This window comes from Myotis nattereri (genome assembly GCF_964212035.1).
Source record: "Myotis nattereri genome assembly, chromosome: 7".
NCBI classification, from domain to species: domain Eukaryota; kingdom Metazoa; phylum Chordata; class Mammalia; order Chiroptera; family Vespertilionidae; genus Myotis; species Myotis nattereri.
Window position 1 is genome coordinate 74,457,402 of NC_138082.1, and position 17,337 is coordinate 74,474,738.

General features: G+C 37.9%; 1 protein-coding gene across 1 annotated transcript in view; it reads right to left on the reverse strand.

The window, feature by feature from the left end:
* LOC308521996 (thrombospondin type-1 domain-containing protein 7B-like) overlaps positions 1 to 17,337 on the reverse strand; it is a 291,166-nt gene that overhangs the window by 125,826 nt on the left and 148,003 nt on the right. Inside the window, exon 6 of the mRNA XM_081095199.1 lies at positions 16,654 to 16,917. Coding sequence (XP_080951325.1) covers positions 16,654 to 16,917 — 264 coding nt within the window. The remainder of the gene's footprint in view (positions 1 to 16,653; positions 16,918 to 17,337) is intronic.

The following is a 17,337-nucleotide window of genomic DNA, read 5'->3' on the forward strand; positions in this document are numbered from 1 at the left end:
TACTTTGACAAAAACTCTCTCCTCATACTCTTGTAAACAATTACAGGAAGCTAGATGGATTTCTGTAGTTACAAACAAAGTTGATGAATGGATCAGTATGTCTTCCTGTGGCTGAATGCTGAGGGGTGAATGCTCGGTCTCCTTCATTCAACATTTTGATTAAGAACTTAGATAATGACACAGATGGCATGCTCATCAAATTTGGGGATGATGTGAAGCTAAGAGTTATCGCTAATATGTTGGATGTCAGAATCAAGATTTAGAGTGGTTAAAAAGCTAGAATAATGAGCTGTAACTCATTATATGAAAGGTAATACAGAGAAAAGCACAGTTCTACGAGACTGTACCCAAAAGGTGGCTGAACATCTGTACTCAGAATAGGAGATGCAAAATTTTATAGAAGTTCCTAAAAAACAGATTTCAGGATTTTTTTTTACTACAAACTGAAAAATGCATTAATAGTTACTATACAAAATGAATTATGCATTTTGTTTATTTTATTGTAAATTTCATCTACCGAGAAGTATTTGAGATTGTTTATAAAACAAAACCTACACAAAAGTACTATTAACATGGCCCAAAGAAAGTAGGTGAATCGAATTCTGGGAATATTGTACTCATATTCATTCAAGGGACATTACTTAAGTCTCTACTCTGGCTGAAAGTGTGTCCCTTCTCTATTGTACACCTCCCCGCCTTCATTTTTTAGTTTTGGAATAGTCTATTTAGAATAGTCTATTTTTAGACTATTTAGAAATAGTCTCACTATGTTAGCTTTTCTATAAATACCCCTTGCCTTTTTCTCTTAATCAGAACACAATTTGGGCTTCTGTCTGAATCAGTGCCCCTAAATAGTTTTTCTTTTTTTTGGGGGGGGGGGCATGATCTCAAATAAATGCTTATTGCTTCTTACTTTGGCCTTTTATTTTCGGGTTAACAAACTGAATAAAGTTAATTTGGAACCAATGGATAAAGAAAGCTACATTTAGACTTAAAAGTAAAGATCGCTCCAGGTTTAAAGCTGTCCAAATGACTTGTAGCGATGAGCTCCCAATCAGAGAGGAGGCTATATACACATGGTGGATGATGCTCCTACCACCGTCTCAAATACAAATATTGCTTGGTGTTTAGAAGTCATATTTTCCAATTGTCAACAGTATTCATACCACCTACCTTGCCACCTATAAGCTATTCCAAAATCTATATTCCAAATCTCTAGTTATAAAAACTTCTTTCTTCTGACTTTAATCAAATATTTCCAATTGTGGGGTTTTTTACATCTCTAACGATTGTTCTGCTCAGTCCACTCTTAAGCTGTGCCTTACCTAGTCAGTGTCACCAGGCATCACTGGCCCAGCTTTCCATTATTCCTGACGCCACCCTGTCTCTCCACCACTAATCAGTGTTATCTGTCCTGACTCTGAAATGTTTATTCCATCCCTGTCCCCATGGATCCTGTCTTTTTTCACTCTTACTGCAGCTCAATTCTGGTTGGTTTCTCTACCTATAATTTCCCTTTTATCTAATACAACCTCAACCCTGAAGCCAGAATTATCTAAATAAACATTAAATCTTATTACAACAGCCTTGGTTAACAACCCTACTTTCTAAAGCAGCAGCATCAGAATCAGTGGGAAAGATACAGGGAGAGTTGGGATGGGGATTCCAGAATTTCTTCTGTCCCCAGGCAGTTTTTCCTATGGGCAGCCCTTAGGGAATAAATATTCATTTCTGATGAGTATGATCTGGGAAACATTATTAGGTAAACATATCACCAGAGGGAAAAGTTGAGAACTACCGTCCTGAAAATGAATTCCACAGGTGTGGCTCCTTGGCTTCTAAGCATCCACAGATATTTTTAGAGAACAGAAAATTTAAAAATTTGACATTAAAAATGTTATGTCTCTTTTAGTATACAGCTTACGTCCTATAAATATAAGGAGGATTATGTTCCATTTGTTTTATGACGAAAATAATTTCAATTAAGACTAGAGCTCTGTTAGATATGAATTCCTTAAAAAAAGTTCAAACATTACTTGAGCTTTAAAAATATGCCTTGAATGCTCAATTCTATTTAGCATGCGAGTGCCTCCTATATGAGTTAACTCCAACTGAAATTTCTCACCTTGCCTTCTATCACCTACCTATACCTTGGTCACACTGTACTAATTATGTTTACCAAGAGACCATATATCCTTTCCTTCGAGAGTTAGATCAAAATCGTCTCTCTTCTAAGATAGTGGTGCTGAGACCATCCCTGAATTAGTTCATCACTGTGTTCCCAAAATACTTCATATTTATCTTCTGGTATGTTCCACATTTCATTAAGTTTACATATTTACAAGACTATTCCTAACATTAGACATTCTAAAAAAAATCCCTCCAAGTAAATCAAAATCTCTCATGTCAGTATTTTAGATGTGTCTGTGAATATGTGTATGTATACACACATATGCAAGAAAACACATACATACATGTGTAAACATACATAAAAACGTTAACCTATTTTGCACTGAATTATTCTTTTGAATTATAATTATGTTATTAGGTCTCAGATTTTTAATTTTTACTTTTGAGATATAATTCACATATATTTAAAGTGCACAATTCAATGCTTTTTAGTATATTTATAGAGTGGAACGACCATTATCACAATCAATTTTAGAACATTTACATCACTGCCCAAAAAACCCACATATCCACTAGTAGTCTGCTATGGACAGCACTGTGTCCTTCCAAATTCAGATGTTGAAACCCTAATGCCAATATGACAGTGTTTTGAGATGGTGCCTTTGGGAGGTGACTAGGTTTAGATGAGGGAGGGAGGGTGGGGACCTCATGCTGAGATCAGTGCCCTTATAAGAACAGACACCAGAGAGCTTGTTCACTCTCTGCAATGTGAGGATACTGCAGAATGTGGCCATCGCAAGGCAGGAAGGGAGAGGAGCTCTCGTCAGGACCAAACGATGATGGCATCCTGATACCAAACTTCTAGAGTCTAGAACTGTGAGAAATTACGTGTTTTAAGCCACCCAGTCCGATATTCTGTATGGCATCCTGAGCTGACTGATACAGAATATCTCCCTGATACAGAATCTTTCACTGGACTCCTACCCCCTCTCTCCCGCTCAGGCCCCAGACAAACACAAATCTACTTTCTATCTCTATAGTTTTGACTGTTTCAGACATTTCATATAAACAGTATTCTACACGATGTGGTCTTCTGGGACTGACTTCTTTCACTTACTATAATGATGTCAGGATTCATTTATGTTGTAGTAGGTATCAAGAAGACACCCTTGTAATTATCCAATAATGTTCATTTTATGACATGCTGTGTTTTATCCATTTATGATAAAAATTTGAGGTGTTCCTACTTTTCAGCTCTCATGACAAATGCTGCTAAATATATGTGTATGTTTTATGTGAATGTGTTTTTTATTTCTCTTGGGTATATATCTAATTCCTGTTGGGTCATATAATAACTGTATGTTTATGTTTTGAAGGAACTGCCAAACAGATTTCCAATGCAACTACATTTCACATTCCCACCAGCCATGTAAACGGTTCCAATTTCTTCACATCCTCATCGACATTTTTAGTGTTTTTGTTTTTTTTTTTTATTGTAGCCATCCCAGTGGGTGTAAAGTTATATCTCATTATGGTTTGATCTGAATGAATATATATATATATATATATATATATATATATATATATATATATATATATATCACCTAAAACGATTTTCCCTTTTGTAAATTGTCTCTGTACATTCTTGATAATGCTCTTTGCAATGTGTTAAGTTTTAATTTTGAATAAGTGCAATTTATCTATATTTTCTTTTGTCGCTAGTACTTTTAGTATTGTATATAAAATGACTTTACCTAGCCAAAGTCACAAAGATTTACAGCTTTTTTATTTTAAGAGTTTTATAGTTTTAGCTATTATATTTACGTTTATCATCCACTTCGTGATAATTTTTGTATATAGTGTCAGCAGGGGGTCAAGGTTCATTTGTGTGTGGATATTCAGTTGTTCCAATCCAATTTGTTGAAGAAACTATTATTTCCCCATTGAAGAGTCTTGGCACACTTCTTTAAAATCAGTTGAGCATAACTGGATTTCCAAGTCTGTTTCATTTATCTATACATCTATCCATATGTCAATACTCCAGTGTCTTGATAACTGTAGCTTTGTGTAATAAGTTTTAAAATTGGAAAGTGTGAGCCCTCCAGTTTTTTCTCTTCTTTCAAGGTTATTTAATTATCCTTGGTGTCTTGCATATCCATGTGAATTTTAGGATTAGTCTGTCAATTTCTATTAAAACAGCCAGCTGAGATTTTTAAATAGGGATTGGGTTGAATCTATGGATTTGAAGATAATTGACATTTTAACATCATTAAATCTTCGGGTCCATAAACATGGTACATCTTTCCATTCACTGGGGTCTTTGATTTTTTCAAGTGCTTTAAATTTTTTAGAGCATATATTGTTTTGCTTCTTAAGTATTTTGTTCTTTTTTTTTGTTATTATCAATGAAATTGTTTTAACTTTATTTTCAGATTGTTCACTTACTTGTTATATTGATCTTTTCTTTTTCCCAGCTTTAAAATATAATCAATGGTTTACTGATATTGTATCTTGCAAAAACTAATAAATTTCTTTATTAGTTCTAGTAGATTAAGAAATTCTTTAAAGTTTTTTATTTACACGATCATACTATCTACTAATAGTTATCGCTTTACTTCTTCCTTTTTAATCTAGATACTTTTTATATCTTTATCTGCCTAATTTCCTTGTCTAGAATTTGTATTAGAGTGTTGAATAGAAGTAAAAAGTAGACATCCTTGTTTTATTCCTAATCTTAGGGAACTGAACTATGCTTTTAAAGCATGCAAAGAGTTATTTTGCATTTCGTTATAAAATATCTGCTTGTTTGTACTGGAAAAAAAAAGAGTAAAGGACAATCAATTCCTTAATTAAAAAGCATTTGTTTAGAAGTTCTGTTTACTTTCTAATTTAAGATAAGACATGATGTTTTTTATTTCAATTAGGTTAAAAGAAAAGCTGTACATGAATTTAATCATGGGTCCTTAATGTCTCCTCTGAGAAGGGTTACAACACACACTGCCTTTTTCAGGAAGTTATTTCAATCAAATACATAGATACAAGGTTATAAGGCCATAGATATGCCTTGTCCACCTCCAATCACTAACAGAAAACTTGACACCATATCTGGATATTATTCTGGATAAGAAAAATAGGTATATTAAACTGTTTGATTGTTTGAGGTCCTGAACTTTTTGTCTCATTGTAATTTAAAAAAAACACTAAAGTATGGTCTACCTGAGAGAGGGGAGAAAATCCCAAATTTGGAAGTACCTAAAATAGTCCTATATTAGACTGAATATAGGACTACAATGAGTAGTATCTATTTACCTTTCTATATTGTTATATAGGAATGAGGCTGACTACATAGATGTTTGTTAAAAGAATATATGAATACAAACAAATGAACCAATATTCCCAATGTATTCCTTCATTAGGTGAGTTCTTAGTCTGAGTGCCTTAAACACTGTTAATAGCAGAAGCCTCTCCTCAAATGAAATCTTATTAGTAAGCCTTTGTCTGTAGGGACCATTAAATAGGTCAAAATTAGAAAAAAGAATATAAGAAATAAACAAGATAAAGCTAATATATGACCTGAGACAAGGGAATACCACATACCCTGCAAAAAACAAACATATATCAGATGTTTCATATATCACTGTTCAAGGAAATGACTAAAAAGTTTTTGCTTCCTTCATTACATTTTAGCCAATAACATTTGCCTAATAGTTTTCCGAATTATGATATCAATCATTCACATAAATACCCTCTATGTAGACACCACACATAAAAAGAAATAACACTGTGAATGCTTCTAACACTGGAGAGAAGTTTTCCATTCTTTTTCATTTGCACATCTTTGAAGTTTAGCTTTAAAAAATGACAAAATTAACATATCATGGTAGGCTGAACAATAGCACCCAAAGATATCCAGGTTCTAATCTCTGTAACCTGTGAATGTTGCCACATATTTCAAAAGCGGCTTTGCAGCTGGGATTAACTTAAGAATATTGAGATGGGAAGATCATCCTGAAGTATCAGCACAGGCTGGGTAACGCTAAGTGTCTTCATAAGAAGAAGGCAGAGGAAGATTTGATAGAACTGATACAAATGGAGGAAGACATGAAACACTGAAGCAAGATGCTGTACCACAGGAAGAGGCCATGAGCCAAGGAGCGCTGCTCTAGAACCTGGAAAAACCCAGACAAAAAAAAAAAAAAAAAGATTCTCCACCTGAAGACTTGAAAGGTAGCGTGGCCCTGACTATACCTTGATTTTGATCCAGTGAAACTGACTTTGATTTCTGACCTCTAGAGCAGTGATAGAAAAAAATGTGTTTTAATCCAATAACTATATGCTTTTTTTACAGCAGTCATATACATGTGTATATTACAATTCTTTATTCATAGCATGGATTTATCCTCTGTATTTTATTATAAAGTATTGAGTATACATGATAAACTGACACTTTTCTAGGTGTCTGTCAGGATAGAATGATGAGGTAGGCACAGCCCCTCCATTCGGAGAACACACCCCTCTGTGGCAGGATAGGCTAGCAATAAAGAAGGCGGGTAAAATATGAGAAGCAATAGGACTGGTTCCTGCATCTTGATAAGGGACATAAAGCAGATATGTTCAGCTCCTCATGGGCTCTAAGGGATGGGGAAGGGCTGGCTGGCAACACTGCCTGTAATTTCCCAGAGGAGGTAATATTTCTAATGTAAGTCCAGAAAGGTTACTAGACGCCAACTACAGAATTAGGTTTCAAGGAGCAAAAATTAAAGTTATAGCAGAAATAGAGTGTACAGGTACAGAAGGCAAAGCCCCATGAGAGTGAGGGGTATATACTGAGACGCAAAATTCAAACATAGCTGAAGTTCGGCATGGAAGGGAAGAAGGATGAGGCTTTTAGGGGTTGCAAAAGGGCAAAGTCATGAAAGGCCAGAAGTCCATGCTAGGGGTCTGGACAATCAGTTGACACTGAGAGTTTAAAATTTACGTGAGCAATAATCAGATCTGCCTTTGGACAGATTCCTCTCGCTGAAATAGGAGGAAAGGATGGCAGGAGGAAGGACTGAGTGAGGACTCTTGATGGACAACCACTGCCTTGAATCTCCGGAAAAGGCCAAGTGAAGGCTGAACTAAAGAGAGCTGCTGAGATGGAAGACATGGCCAGAGAGAAAAATCTCTAAAGCAGTAATATCATGGCAATTGTTATAGCAACACTCACATTAAAAGAAAAAGAAGCAAAATCTCAACATGAAAACCAAACATTTTTCACCTTGTCAAAATTAAATGTCCTTGCCCCAGGGTAGGCACTGCTAATTCCTCCTCAAATATTGATGTGAACACATTTGTAATGTCTCAAGAAACAGAAAGGTGTAGATGATTTAGAAAACAGGTCATGTGGCAAAAAAATTGAAATGGCTATTTTTTTTTCTACAAAAAAGGGTGGAATATAATTATTCAGTCCCTTCTGTGTGATGGACTTATGAGGACAGCTCACAATAGGTTAACAGAAACCATTCAGTAATTTAAAATTCAACACAGGCACAGAAAATATAAACTTTCTAAATGTATTGATTAAATTCACATATTTTTGCGTGACTGCAAATAAATGAAATTATAGTTTTTCACAGAGATTATTTATGTTATTTAGTTTGTCTGATTGTGCACTGCACGGATGACTTTTCTATGGATATGCATTCATGATACACAGCTATTCTACCCAAAGAGCTGTTTAAACACACATACCCCGTCTGATGATTGCACTTAAATTAGATCCAGACTCCTTTGCTTTGTCCTATAAGATCCTGCCAACTTCTTCAGCTTCACTTCACAAGACCCTCGCCTCACTTCCTACATTCAAACCACAGGACTTCCTTTGTTATTATGACCAGAATGGCTCTCCTGACCTACATCCTCGGACATGCTTGCCTAGTAACTAAAATCACCTTGAATATACTTTTCACATGATTGCCTGCCTCCTCCTCACCCTTCACATCTCAAATTTATGCCATTTCAGTGAGGATTAGGGAAGGTGGATGTGGATGGGAGGGTGGGGAGAAATTAACAAAAGAACTTATATGCATACTAGAGGCCCGGTGCATGGATTCATGCACCGATGGGGTCCCTCAGCCTGGCCTCTGGGGGGATTGGGCCAAAACCAGCTCTCTGATATCCTCCCAAGGGGTCCAAGATTGAGAGAGGGTGGTTCTCGGGTGACGCACCCCAGAATCGGGCTCCTTCCTCTCTGGTTCCGGGTGCGTCACCTGAGAACCAATGCTGTCAAGTGACCACAGCTCGGCAGCTCCTGCACTGAGCATCCGCCCCCTGGTGGTCAGTGTGCATCATAGCTACTGGCCCGTTGGTCGGTGGCCTGTTGGCCAGTCGGCCGGTCACTTAGGCTTTCATATATATAAATATACATAAGCTATGTACACCGACAATAGTGTGGTGAAGGCCTGGGGGTAGGGGGTGGAGTGTAGGGGGTCAGTGGGAAAAGAAGGGGGACATATGTAATACTTTCAACAATAAAGGTAAATTTAGAAAAATAAAAAATGAACTTTTCTATTCATAGCAGCTTAAGAGCTAGACAAGACTAGAAATTCCTTCGTATTATTAAATTTCTATCCACCATTAGAAAATAAACTGCACAATTCCCTGATTTACCCATAACTGTATAACCAATCATATAAGGTGTTGGGTCACAGCCCCTCTGCAGACACTGCAAATTGCATGAAGACACGAGGAGCTGCAAGCAGATGGGAGAGACTTTACTGCAGATAGAGAAGCCATTGCTAACAAGGAGCTACCAAACATAGCAGTTCCTCAACATAGCTCCCCACAGAAGCTGCACACGGGCTGGTCAGCAACACATCTTTATACCGACTCAGACAAAAGAGGCTTCTTGCCAAATAGTGACACCAGTATTTGGGTTATAGAAAGGTGCACCTGTGCGGTGCCTTCAGGGAAACTGCTGAGTCATTGCCTTTGCTCGTGGGTGTGGCAAATGGGCCTTTATCATCTGGCATACTTAGGGCAGGGTCCCTACAGAAGGGGGCCAGGTTTTATACATAGCAGGTATTCAATATTTAGGTTTTTATCAAATGAATGAATAAATGAATCAATAGGTAGGTGCATCAGAATCACGGTGGAGTAAAACATTCCTCTCTTCTCTTCCATTTTTATAGTGATGAGTTAGACTTCTGTTGCCAAACAGAAGGCCTCCAGCACTACACTAAGAAACCTGCAGGTTTCTAGTTCATCTGTGCATCTGAAATAAGTAAAGGGACCTGGTGGAGGCTGCGAATCCAAGGGAGACAGTGAACTGGTCCCACCCGCACTGGCTGCAATCAGGAAAGAACCTGGTGAGCACAGGACTGGGCAGAGACCCAGGGACAAGAGAATTTTAGAAAGTGTCCAACCTGCCTACAGGGAGGTTCCAGAATGCATTGGAGTTGGATAGGAAGGCGTTTGGATATGGAGAAGAGGAAAGAAGTTGCCAAGGTGGGTCCCGCTCCCTAAGGTGACAAGGCAAGAGGTTAGGCGTTTTGCGGCGGCAGTGGCTACCCTTCTGGCAGAGGAGGTAGAGAGCAGTGACCTTTCCCAAGGAGGAGGTAATCACCACAATAAAAAATCTAGAATACATTCACAGGACATAAAAAAGGGAAGACAGCATACCACCATGAGAAACCACCAGTTTATAAAAGCAGGTAGAAACAGAAGAAAGAGAGAAACAATGAAGATAAAAATCAACTAGAAGACAATAAGATGGCAGCAATAAGTCCTTACAGATCAATCACTCTAAATGTAAATAGATTGAATCCGCTATCAAAAGGCAAAGAGTAGCTGACTGGATGAAAACAAGTAAAAAACAGAACAATGGGATACACACACAGTATACATATATACTGCCTACAGGAAACTTATTTCATCTCCAAAGACACCCACAGGCTCCAAGTGAAGGGATGAAAGAAGGTATTCCTGGTAAGTAGAAACCAAAAGAATGTGGGTATAGCCATAGCCATACTTATTAGGTTAAAAAAAAAGACTTCAAGTGAAAAATGTAACAAAAGACAAAGATAAAAGACAAAGAAGGTCATGTTTTAATGATGATAAATGGGTTAGTACATCAAGAACATATAACAAACATAAACATATATATAGCCAACATCAGAGCACCTAAATATATTATGCAAATACTAACAGGTTGGAGGGAGAAATAATGATACAATAATAGTAAGGGACTTCAATATCCCACTCTCAGCAATGGATAGATAGATCAAATTGAAAATCAACAAAGAAACGTTAGAATTGAAACAAAATAGACTTGACATAAATAGAACATTCTACCCAATAATGACAGAATACACAGTCTTCCCAACTGCACATAAAACATTCTCTAGGATAGATCATGATAGGACATAAAACAACTCTTAGCAATTTTAAGCAGATTGAAATCATATCAACTATTTTCTGACTACAATGGTGTGAAACCAGAAATCAAGAAAAAAGATGGAAAATCTATAAATACATGAAAACCAAACAACACACTTCTGAACAATGAATGAGTCAAGTGAGAAATCAAAAGAAAAAGTTATCTCAAAACAAATAAAAATGGAAAGACAATATATCAAACCCTATGGAATGCTAGAAAAGCAGTTCTGAGGAAAGTTTACAGTGATAACTGAATATATTACTATATTTGAAAGATTTTTTTAAAATATATTTTATTGATTTTTTTACAGAGAGGAAGGGAGAGAGATAGAGAGTTAGAAACATCGATGAGAGAGAAACATCGATCAGCTGCCTCCTGCACATCCCCCACTGGGGATGTGCCTGCAACCCAGGTACATGCCCTTGACCGGAATCAAACCGGGGACCTTTCAGTCCGCAGGCCGATGCTCTATCCACTGAGCCAAACCGGTTTCGGCAAGAAAGATTTAAAATAATTGAATTTTACTAGTATACCTCAAACAACTAGAAGAAGAAAAAAATAAAAGTTAGGAGAATGATGAAAATAATCTAAAGGAAATAAAGATCGGCATAGAAATGAAATAAAGACTGAAAAAAACAAAAGGATAAAGGAAACTAAGAGCTGGTATTTCAAAAATAAACAAAATCGACAGACATTTACCTAGACTAAGGAAAAAAAGGGGGGAGAAGACTCAAATAAAATGAGAAATGAAAGAGGAGACATTACAACCGATACTACTGGAATTCAAGGGTGATCATAACAACTATATGCCAACAAATTAGAAAGTGTAAAAGAAATGAATCCATTTATAGAAACATACAACATACCAAGACTGAATCTGGAAGAATTAGAAAATCTGAATTGAATCAGTAATAAAAAACATTTCAACATGGAAAACACTAGGAACAGATGGCTTCACTGTTCTACCAAACATTTTAAGAATTAGTGTTAATCCTTCTTAAACTTTCCAAAATAATTGTAGATAAGGAAAAACTTTCAAATTCATTCCACAAGGCCAGCATTACCCTAATACCAAAGTCAGATATGCAAACAACATAGATCAATATCACTTATAAATAAAAATACAAGAAGTATCAATAAAATATTTTCTAAACTGAATTGGACACTTTAAAAGGATTATACACCGTGACCAAGTGGGATTAATCCCTGGGATACAAGGATGGTTCAGCATATACAAATTAAACACAATAAATTCCATTAATAGAAATATAAAATTTAAATGATCATCATAAAAGATTCAGAAAAAGTACTTGACAAAAATATATCCTTTCATATTAAAAAACAAACAGTTTTCAGCAGATTGGGTATACAAGGAACATACCTCAACACAATAACGGCCATCTAAGACAAATCCACAGCTAATGTTATACTCAACTTTAAATAACTAAAAGCTGTTCCCTTAAGATAATTAATACGACAAGGTTGCTCATTCTCACCACTCTTATTTAGTACTAGTGCCCCGGTGCATGAATTTGTGCACATTGAAAGGGAATTAATTAGATGAAATATTTTAATATCACTATTTGCCAAGTCCTGGGTGCAGGTATCTGGCTCCCTCCTCCTTCCTGTCAGAGTCTGTGATGGCGCCTGCAGGGATTCTGTGTCAAAGCAAGCACCCCGGCGGGGCTGCAGGGCTCCCCTGAGTCCTGGAGTCCTATAGCCCCATGGGGCCTGTGCCCCAGGGGACACGGGGCTGGTGAGGGGGATGAGAGTGGTGGCCTGGCTCTAAGAAACCACCCTGGGCCTCCCTGGATTACCTCTGGGTTCCCCCCTGAAAAGGGTCAGAGGAGTCAGGGCTGAGTGTGGAGCCAGCGGTGGCAGCAGTGGTGGAAGAAGCTGTCATGGCTGGCTCTTTGCCTATCATGGTGGCTGGACTGGGACAAACAGCAGAACATGCCTTGGTAGGAATGTCTCTATTAAAGGAGCTGGGCAGGGGCTGTTTTAGAATGTGGCTGCCTGACTACCAGGGTTCCACGTTCTATTGGGCTCCATTGTCAGGAAGTGAGGTCACTGCTCTTGTCAGGAAATCAAATCACTGCTCTTGTGTGGGGAGAAGCTCAGAGTAGGGGACCAGGCAGTGACCAGGGCAGTTTCCTGTCATGTTCATACCCCAGGTCAAGGCTGGGGGGTGGATGTGAAGTGTGGGCAACTCCTACTACCCAAGGTTTATCCAAACACTGGAGCTGAATCTCATTTCCCCAGGGTGGAGGTGGAGTGGGGGTGGTGCCCTTGGCCCTGAAGTTCAGCCCGCGGGGCGCAGGGCTGCGGGACTTTCCCATGGCCAGTGTCCTGCGGGACTCCCCTGATGCAACTCCTGGTCAGCTTCCCTCCAGCGCCCTCACGCATGCAGCATCAAGCCCCGCCCCGCCCACCTGTACGTGCCTGCTGTATGGGCAGCCATCTTGTGACAGCGTGAGGGTATCACGGCATGAGGACCACCTAGGCTTTTATATTAGTAAGATAATATTGTAAATCTTAGCTAGAGCAATTAGGCAAGACAAAAAAATAAAAGATAACTTAATAGGAAAGGAAGAAGTAAAATTATCACTATTTCAGATGATATGATTTTGTATACAGAAAATCCCGAAGATTTTTAAAAAACCTGTTGTAACTAACAAAAAAATAGATAAAGTTGCACAACGTCAAATCTAAATACAGAAATCAGTTGCATTTTGGACACTAATAATGGAACATCTAAAAAAATAAATAAAAATTATTCCATTCACAATACAGTGGGGCCTTGACTTACGAGTTTAATTCGTTCTGTGACGGAGCTCGTAACTCAAATTGCTCATATGTCAAATCAAAAAGTGAACGAGTGAGACACGTGATGCTGGGCTGATGTTGTGGCGTTCACTGTGATGTTCGCTGCACCAACTAATGGTGGGGTATCTGAAGCTGGCTCGTAATCCAAATTTTCGCTCGCAACTCAAAGCAAAAAAATCGGCCGAGAGATGGCTCGTATCTCAAAAAACTCATTAGTCGGGATGCTAGTAAGTCAAGGCTTCACTGTAGCATCAGAAACAATAAAACATCGGAATAAATCTAACTAAAAGTAAAAAATCTGTACAATGAAAACTACAAGAGTTGTTGAAAGAAATTTAAGAAGACATAAATGAAAAGCCATCCCTGTTCCTGAGTTAATTAATATAGCTAAAATGTCCCTACAACCAAAAGCCACTTATATATATAAAAGCGTAGCCAAAACCGGTTTGGCTCAGTGGATAGAGCGTCGGCCTGCGGACTGGGGGTCCCGGGTTCGATTCCGGTCGGGGGCATGTACCTGGGTTGTGGGCATATCCCCCGTAGGGGATGCGCAGGAGGCGGCTGATCGATGTTTCTCTCTCATCGATGTTTCTAACTCTCTATCTCTCTCCCTTCCTCTCTGTAAAAAATCAATAAAATATATATATAAAAAAAAAGCGTAAGCAACCATTCCACAATTAGCTATGATATGCACTGACCACCAGGAGATAGACACTCAATGAACAGGCATGGAAGCATGGAACAGACTGATGAATCTCAGAGGGAAGGTGGAAGGGTAGGAAGAGATTAACCAAAGATCTTATATGCACACTAGAGGCTTGGTGCATGGATTCATGCACCAGTGGGGTCCCTCAGCCTGGCCTGTGGGGACCAAGCTGAAACCAGCAGTTTGACATCCCCCGAGGGGTCCCAGATTGTGAGAGGGCGCAGGCCTGGCCAAGGGACCCCACTGGTGCACGAATCTGTGCACCTGAAAAGCTAAAGCAATCCTGAGAAAGAACAAAGCAGAAAGTCTCACACTTCCTGATTTCAAACTATACAACAAAGCTATAGTAATTAAAACAGTATAGTACTAGCATAAAAATAGACACATAGACCAATAGAACAGATTAGAGAACTCAGAATTGAATCCCCTTATATTCAGTTAACTAGTATCTGACAAGGGAGCCGGAATACCTGATAGGGAAATGGCAGCCTTTTCAATAAATGTGCTGGGAAATCTGGATATACACATGCAGAACAATGAAACTGGACCGCTGTCCTACACAACTCACAAAATTAACTCAAAATGTATCAGAGACTTAAACCCAACTCTTGATTCCATAAAACTCTTAGGAGAAAATGGAGGAAATTAGCTCCTTGACATTGGTCTTGGCAACGATTATTTTGGATATGACACTAAAAGCACAAAAGCAAAAAAAAAAAAAAAAAAAAAATTAAAAAAAATGGCACTACATCAAAGTTCAAAGCTTTTGCATAGCAAAATAAACAACAAAATGAAAAGGCAGCCTACAGAATGGGAGAAAATTTTTTCAAACCAAACATTGTATTAAGGGCTAATATCCAAAATATATAAAGAATGCATACAACTCACAACAACAGAAGCCCCAAGCAAATTAAACAATAGGCAGAGGAACTAAACAGACTTTTTTCAAAGAAAACATCTGAATGATCAACAGATATATGAAAAGATGCCCAACAATACTAATTATCAGGGAAATGCAAATAAAAACTATGAGATATAATTTCACACTTGTCCAATGGGTAACATTAAAAAGAGATAAGTGTTAGCAAGGATGTGGAGAAAAGGAAACCATTGTACACTGTTGGTGGGATGTAAATTGGTTCAGTTTCTATAAAAAATATGAAAATTCCTCAAAAATTAAAAATATAATCCTAAATAATAAAAGGCTAATATGCAAATTTTCCCCTCGACCAGGAGTTGGACCAGGTTGTGGGGCTGGCCAACCAACCGGCTGAGGCCCCTCCCCCAGCTGCTTCCCCCCCCTTTAATTCCCACCCCCATCCCCACCCCAGATTGTGGGTAGGGCCGGTTGATGGTCCCAATCAGGACTGGGGAGGACGACACGATCAGCCCTGATCACTGGCCAGGCCAAGGGACCCCATTTGTGCACAAATTTGTGCACCAGGCCTTTTAAGCAATAAAGCCAACAATATTGTGGTATAACCAAACTTGGTAAAAGATTAGAACTTCTTTTGTAAAATGGGTCTACTATTTCCTTGTGATGTGTTTAATGTTTCTGAAAGTCAAATCACTGAAAACAATTATATAAACTAACCTGGGGAACAGAAAAATGGTGGCACCAATTTAAAAAAAATCATTAAATTTTAAATTGCATTCATATATTAATACAGGTATTATCTTAAAGACAAGCTAATACATTGACAACAAAGGAAAACTATCATTTACCTGACTTGGCTGAAATAATTAAATTCAATTTGCCATTTCTGGTATTATTCAAAAAGCTTATTTAAAACCTAAGACCTTGATAACAGAGACCAAGAATCAATAATTTCCCCTCCATCCCACCCCTGCCTACTATTCAAACACAAATTCTTTCTTTTCATACCATCTATAAAATTCCTAACTTGTTTAGTCTCTTAAAAACAGTAGTAACCCTCTTACATAAATAGAACAGGAAATTCATAAACTCTATCATAATCATGCCTCAGCCTCTTCTATCGACTTTTACCCTAACTGTATTTATGCTTCATTCTTTTCTCCATTCACCCATATTTTTCAACTTCTCAAGTTCAAATAATAAAAAAAGCAACAAAAACAAAAAACATCTTCTACCTGATTACCATCTCACAAAACTCTCCCAGATCGCCTAATTTCTTTTTGTTCTTCAGTTCTACTCTACTAATCATTTAAATTAATTTTTAAATGATATTTTGTAAAATCCCTTAGAAGTTTGGGATCAGAGCACCAATAAATCCACAAAATATATTTATTTGTATTGGGCTTTTGCTTTCTTGGTGAACTAGAGCAACAATGCTCACCACCAGCAAACAAATGGCCAAAGGTGAAGTATAGGGTGAGACAAGTCATGGGACCAAAACACATTCAAGATAATCATGGATAATCATGAGATATGTGCCTTCATATGTCCATATTTTATGAGATGCACTGTGTTACTGACAAAAGAGAACTGAAGCCATCATTAAATAACAAAGATACTAATTCTAGACCTTGGACAAACCTCCTGGGCTGGATTTCAATGGACTCATTTCTTACTCCTCATCCATCTCCTTACCAGAGCTACTGCAGCGGGAGGGATCAACAGGTCTTCCGTTTTTATCAGAGCAGGCTATCGCTCGGAAGCGCACGCCCTGTCCGCATTGTTTGCTGTCTCCTTGTACCCGCAATCCTCGCTGAGGCTCCCTTCTGCTTTCAGGAAGAATGCAATCTGACCAATTTCCGTAAGGTTGGGATATAAATGCATCGCAAGGACACAGTTCTGTTTCCACTAGAGGGTACACGTCAGCATCCTGGCACTTCTCCTTCTTCCTGCTTTTTCCTGTGCCAATAAGAAACATCGGTGTATTAATTTCATATCTGCTGTTTTGTTAAAATTTACTCAGTATTATATTTAAAAGCTCTTAACAATACTGTCTTAAGTAATATATTCTTTCTTAGTTTTCATTCTTTTGTGTATAGAATTAAATCCTAGGACAATGGAAGCAATTCCCAGAGTAGATGTGAAATTCAAGTTAACTTGACAAAAAAAAAAAAAGTGTTTGATGTTGGAGAGTGGCACAAGATAAAATGAGAAACATTTGCTACAGTGGCTCAACAGTTAGAAAATTCTTGTCAATGTATTTATTATTTTCCCTACAATATGTTGAGAAAAACCAGATTAATTACCTTGTCACCATGTTCCTTGAAAGTTACGGTTGCCAAGGAAACTAACAAAAGGTGTAAATGTTGACTCCTTTTT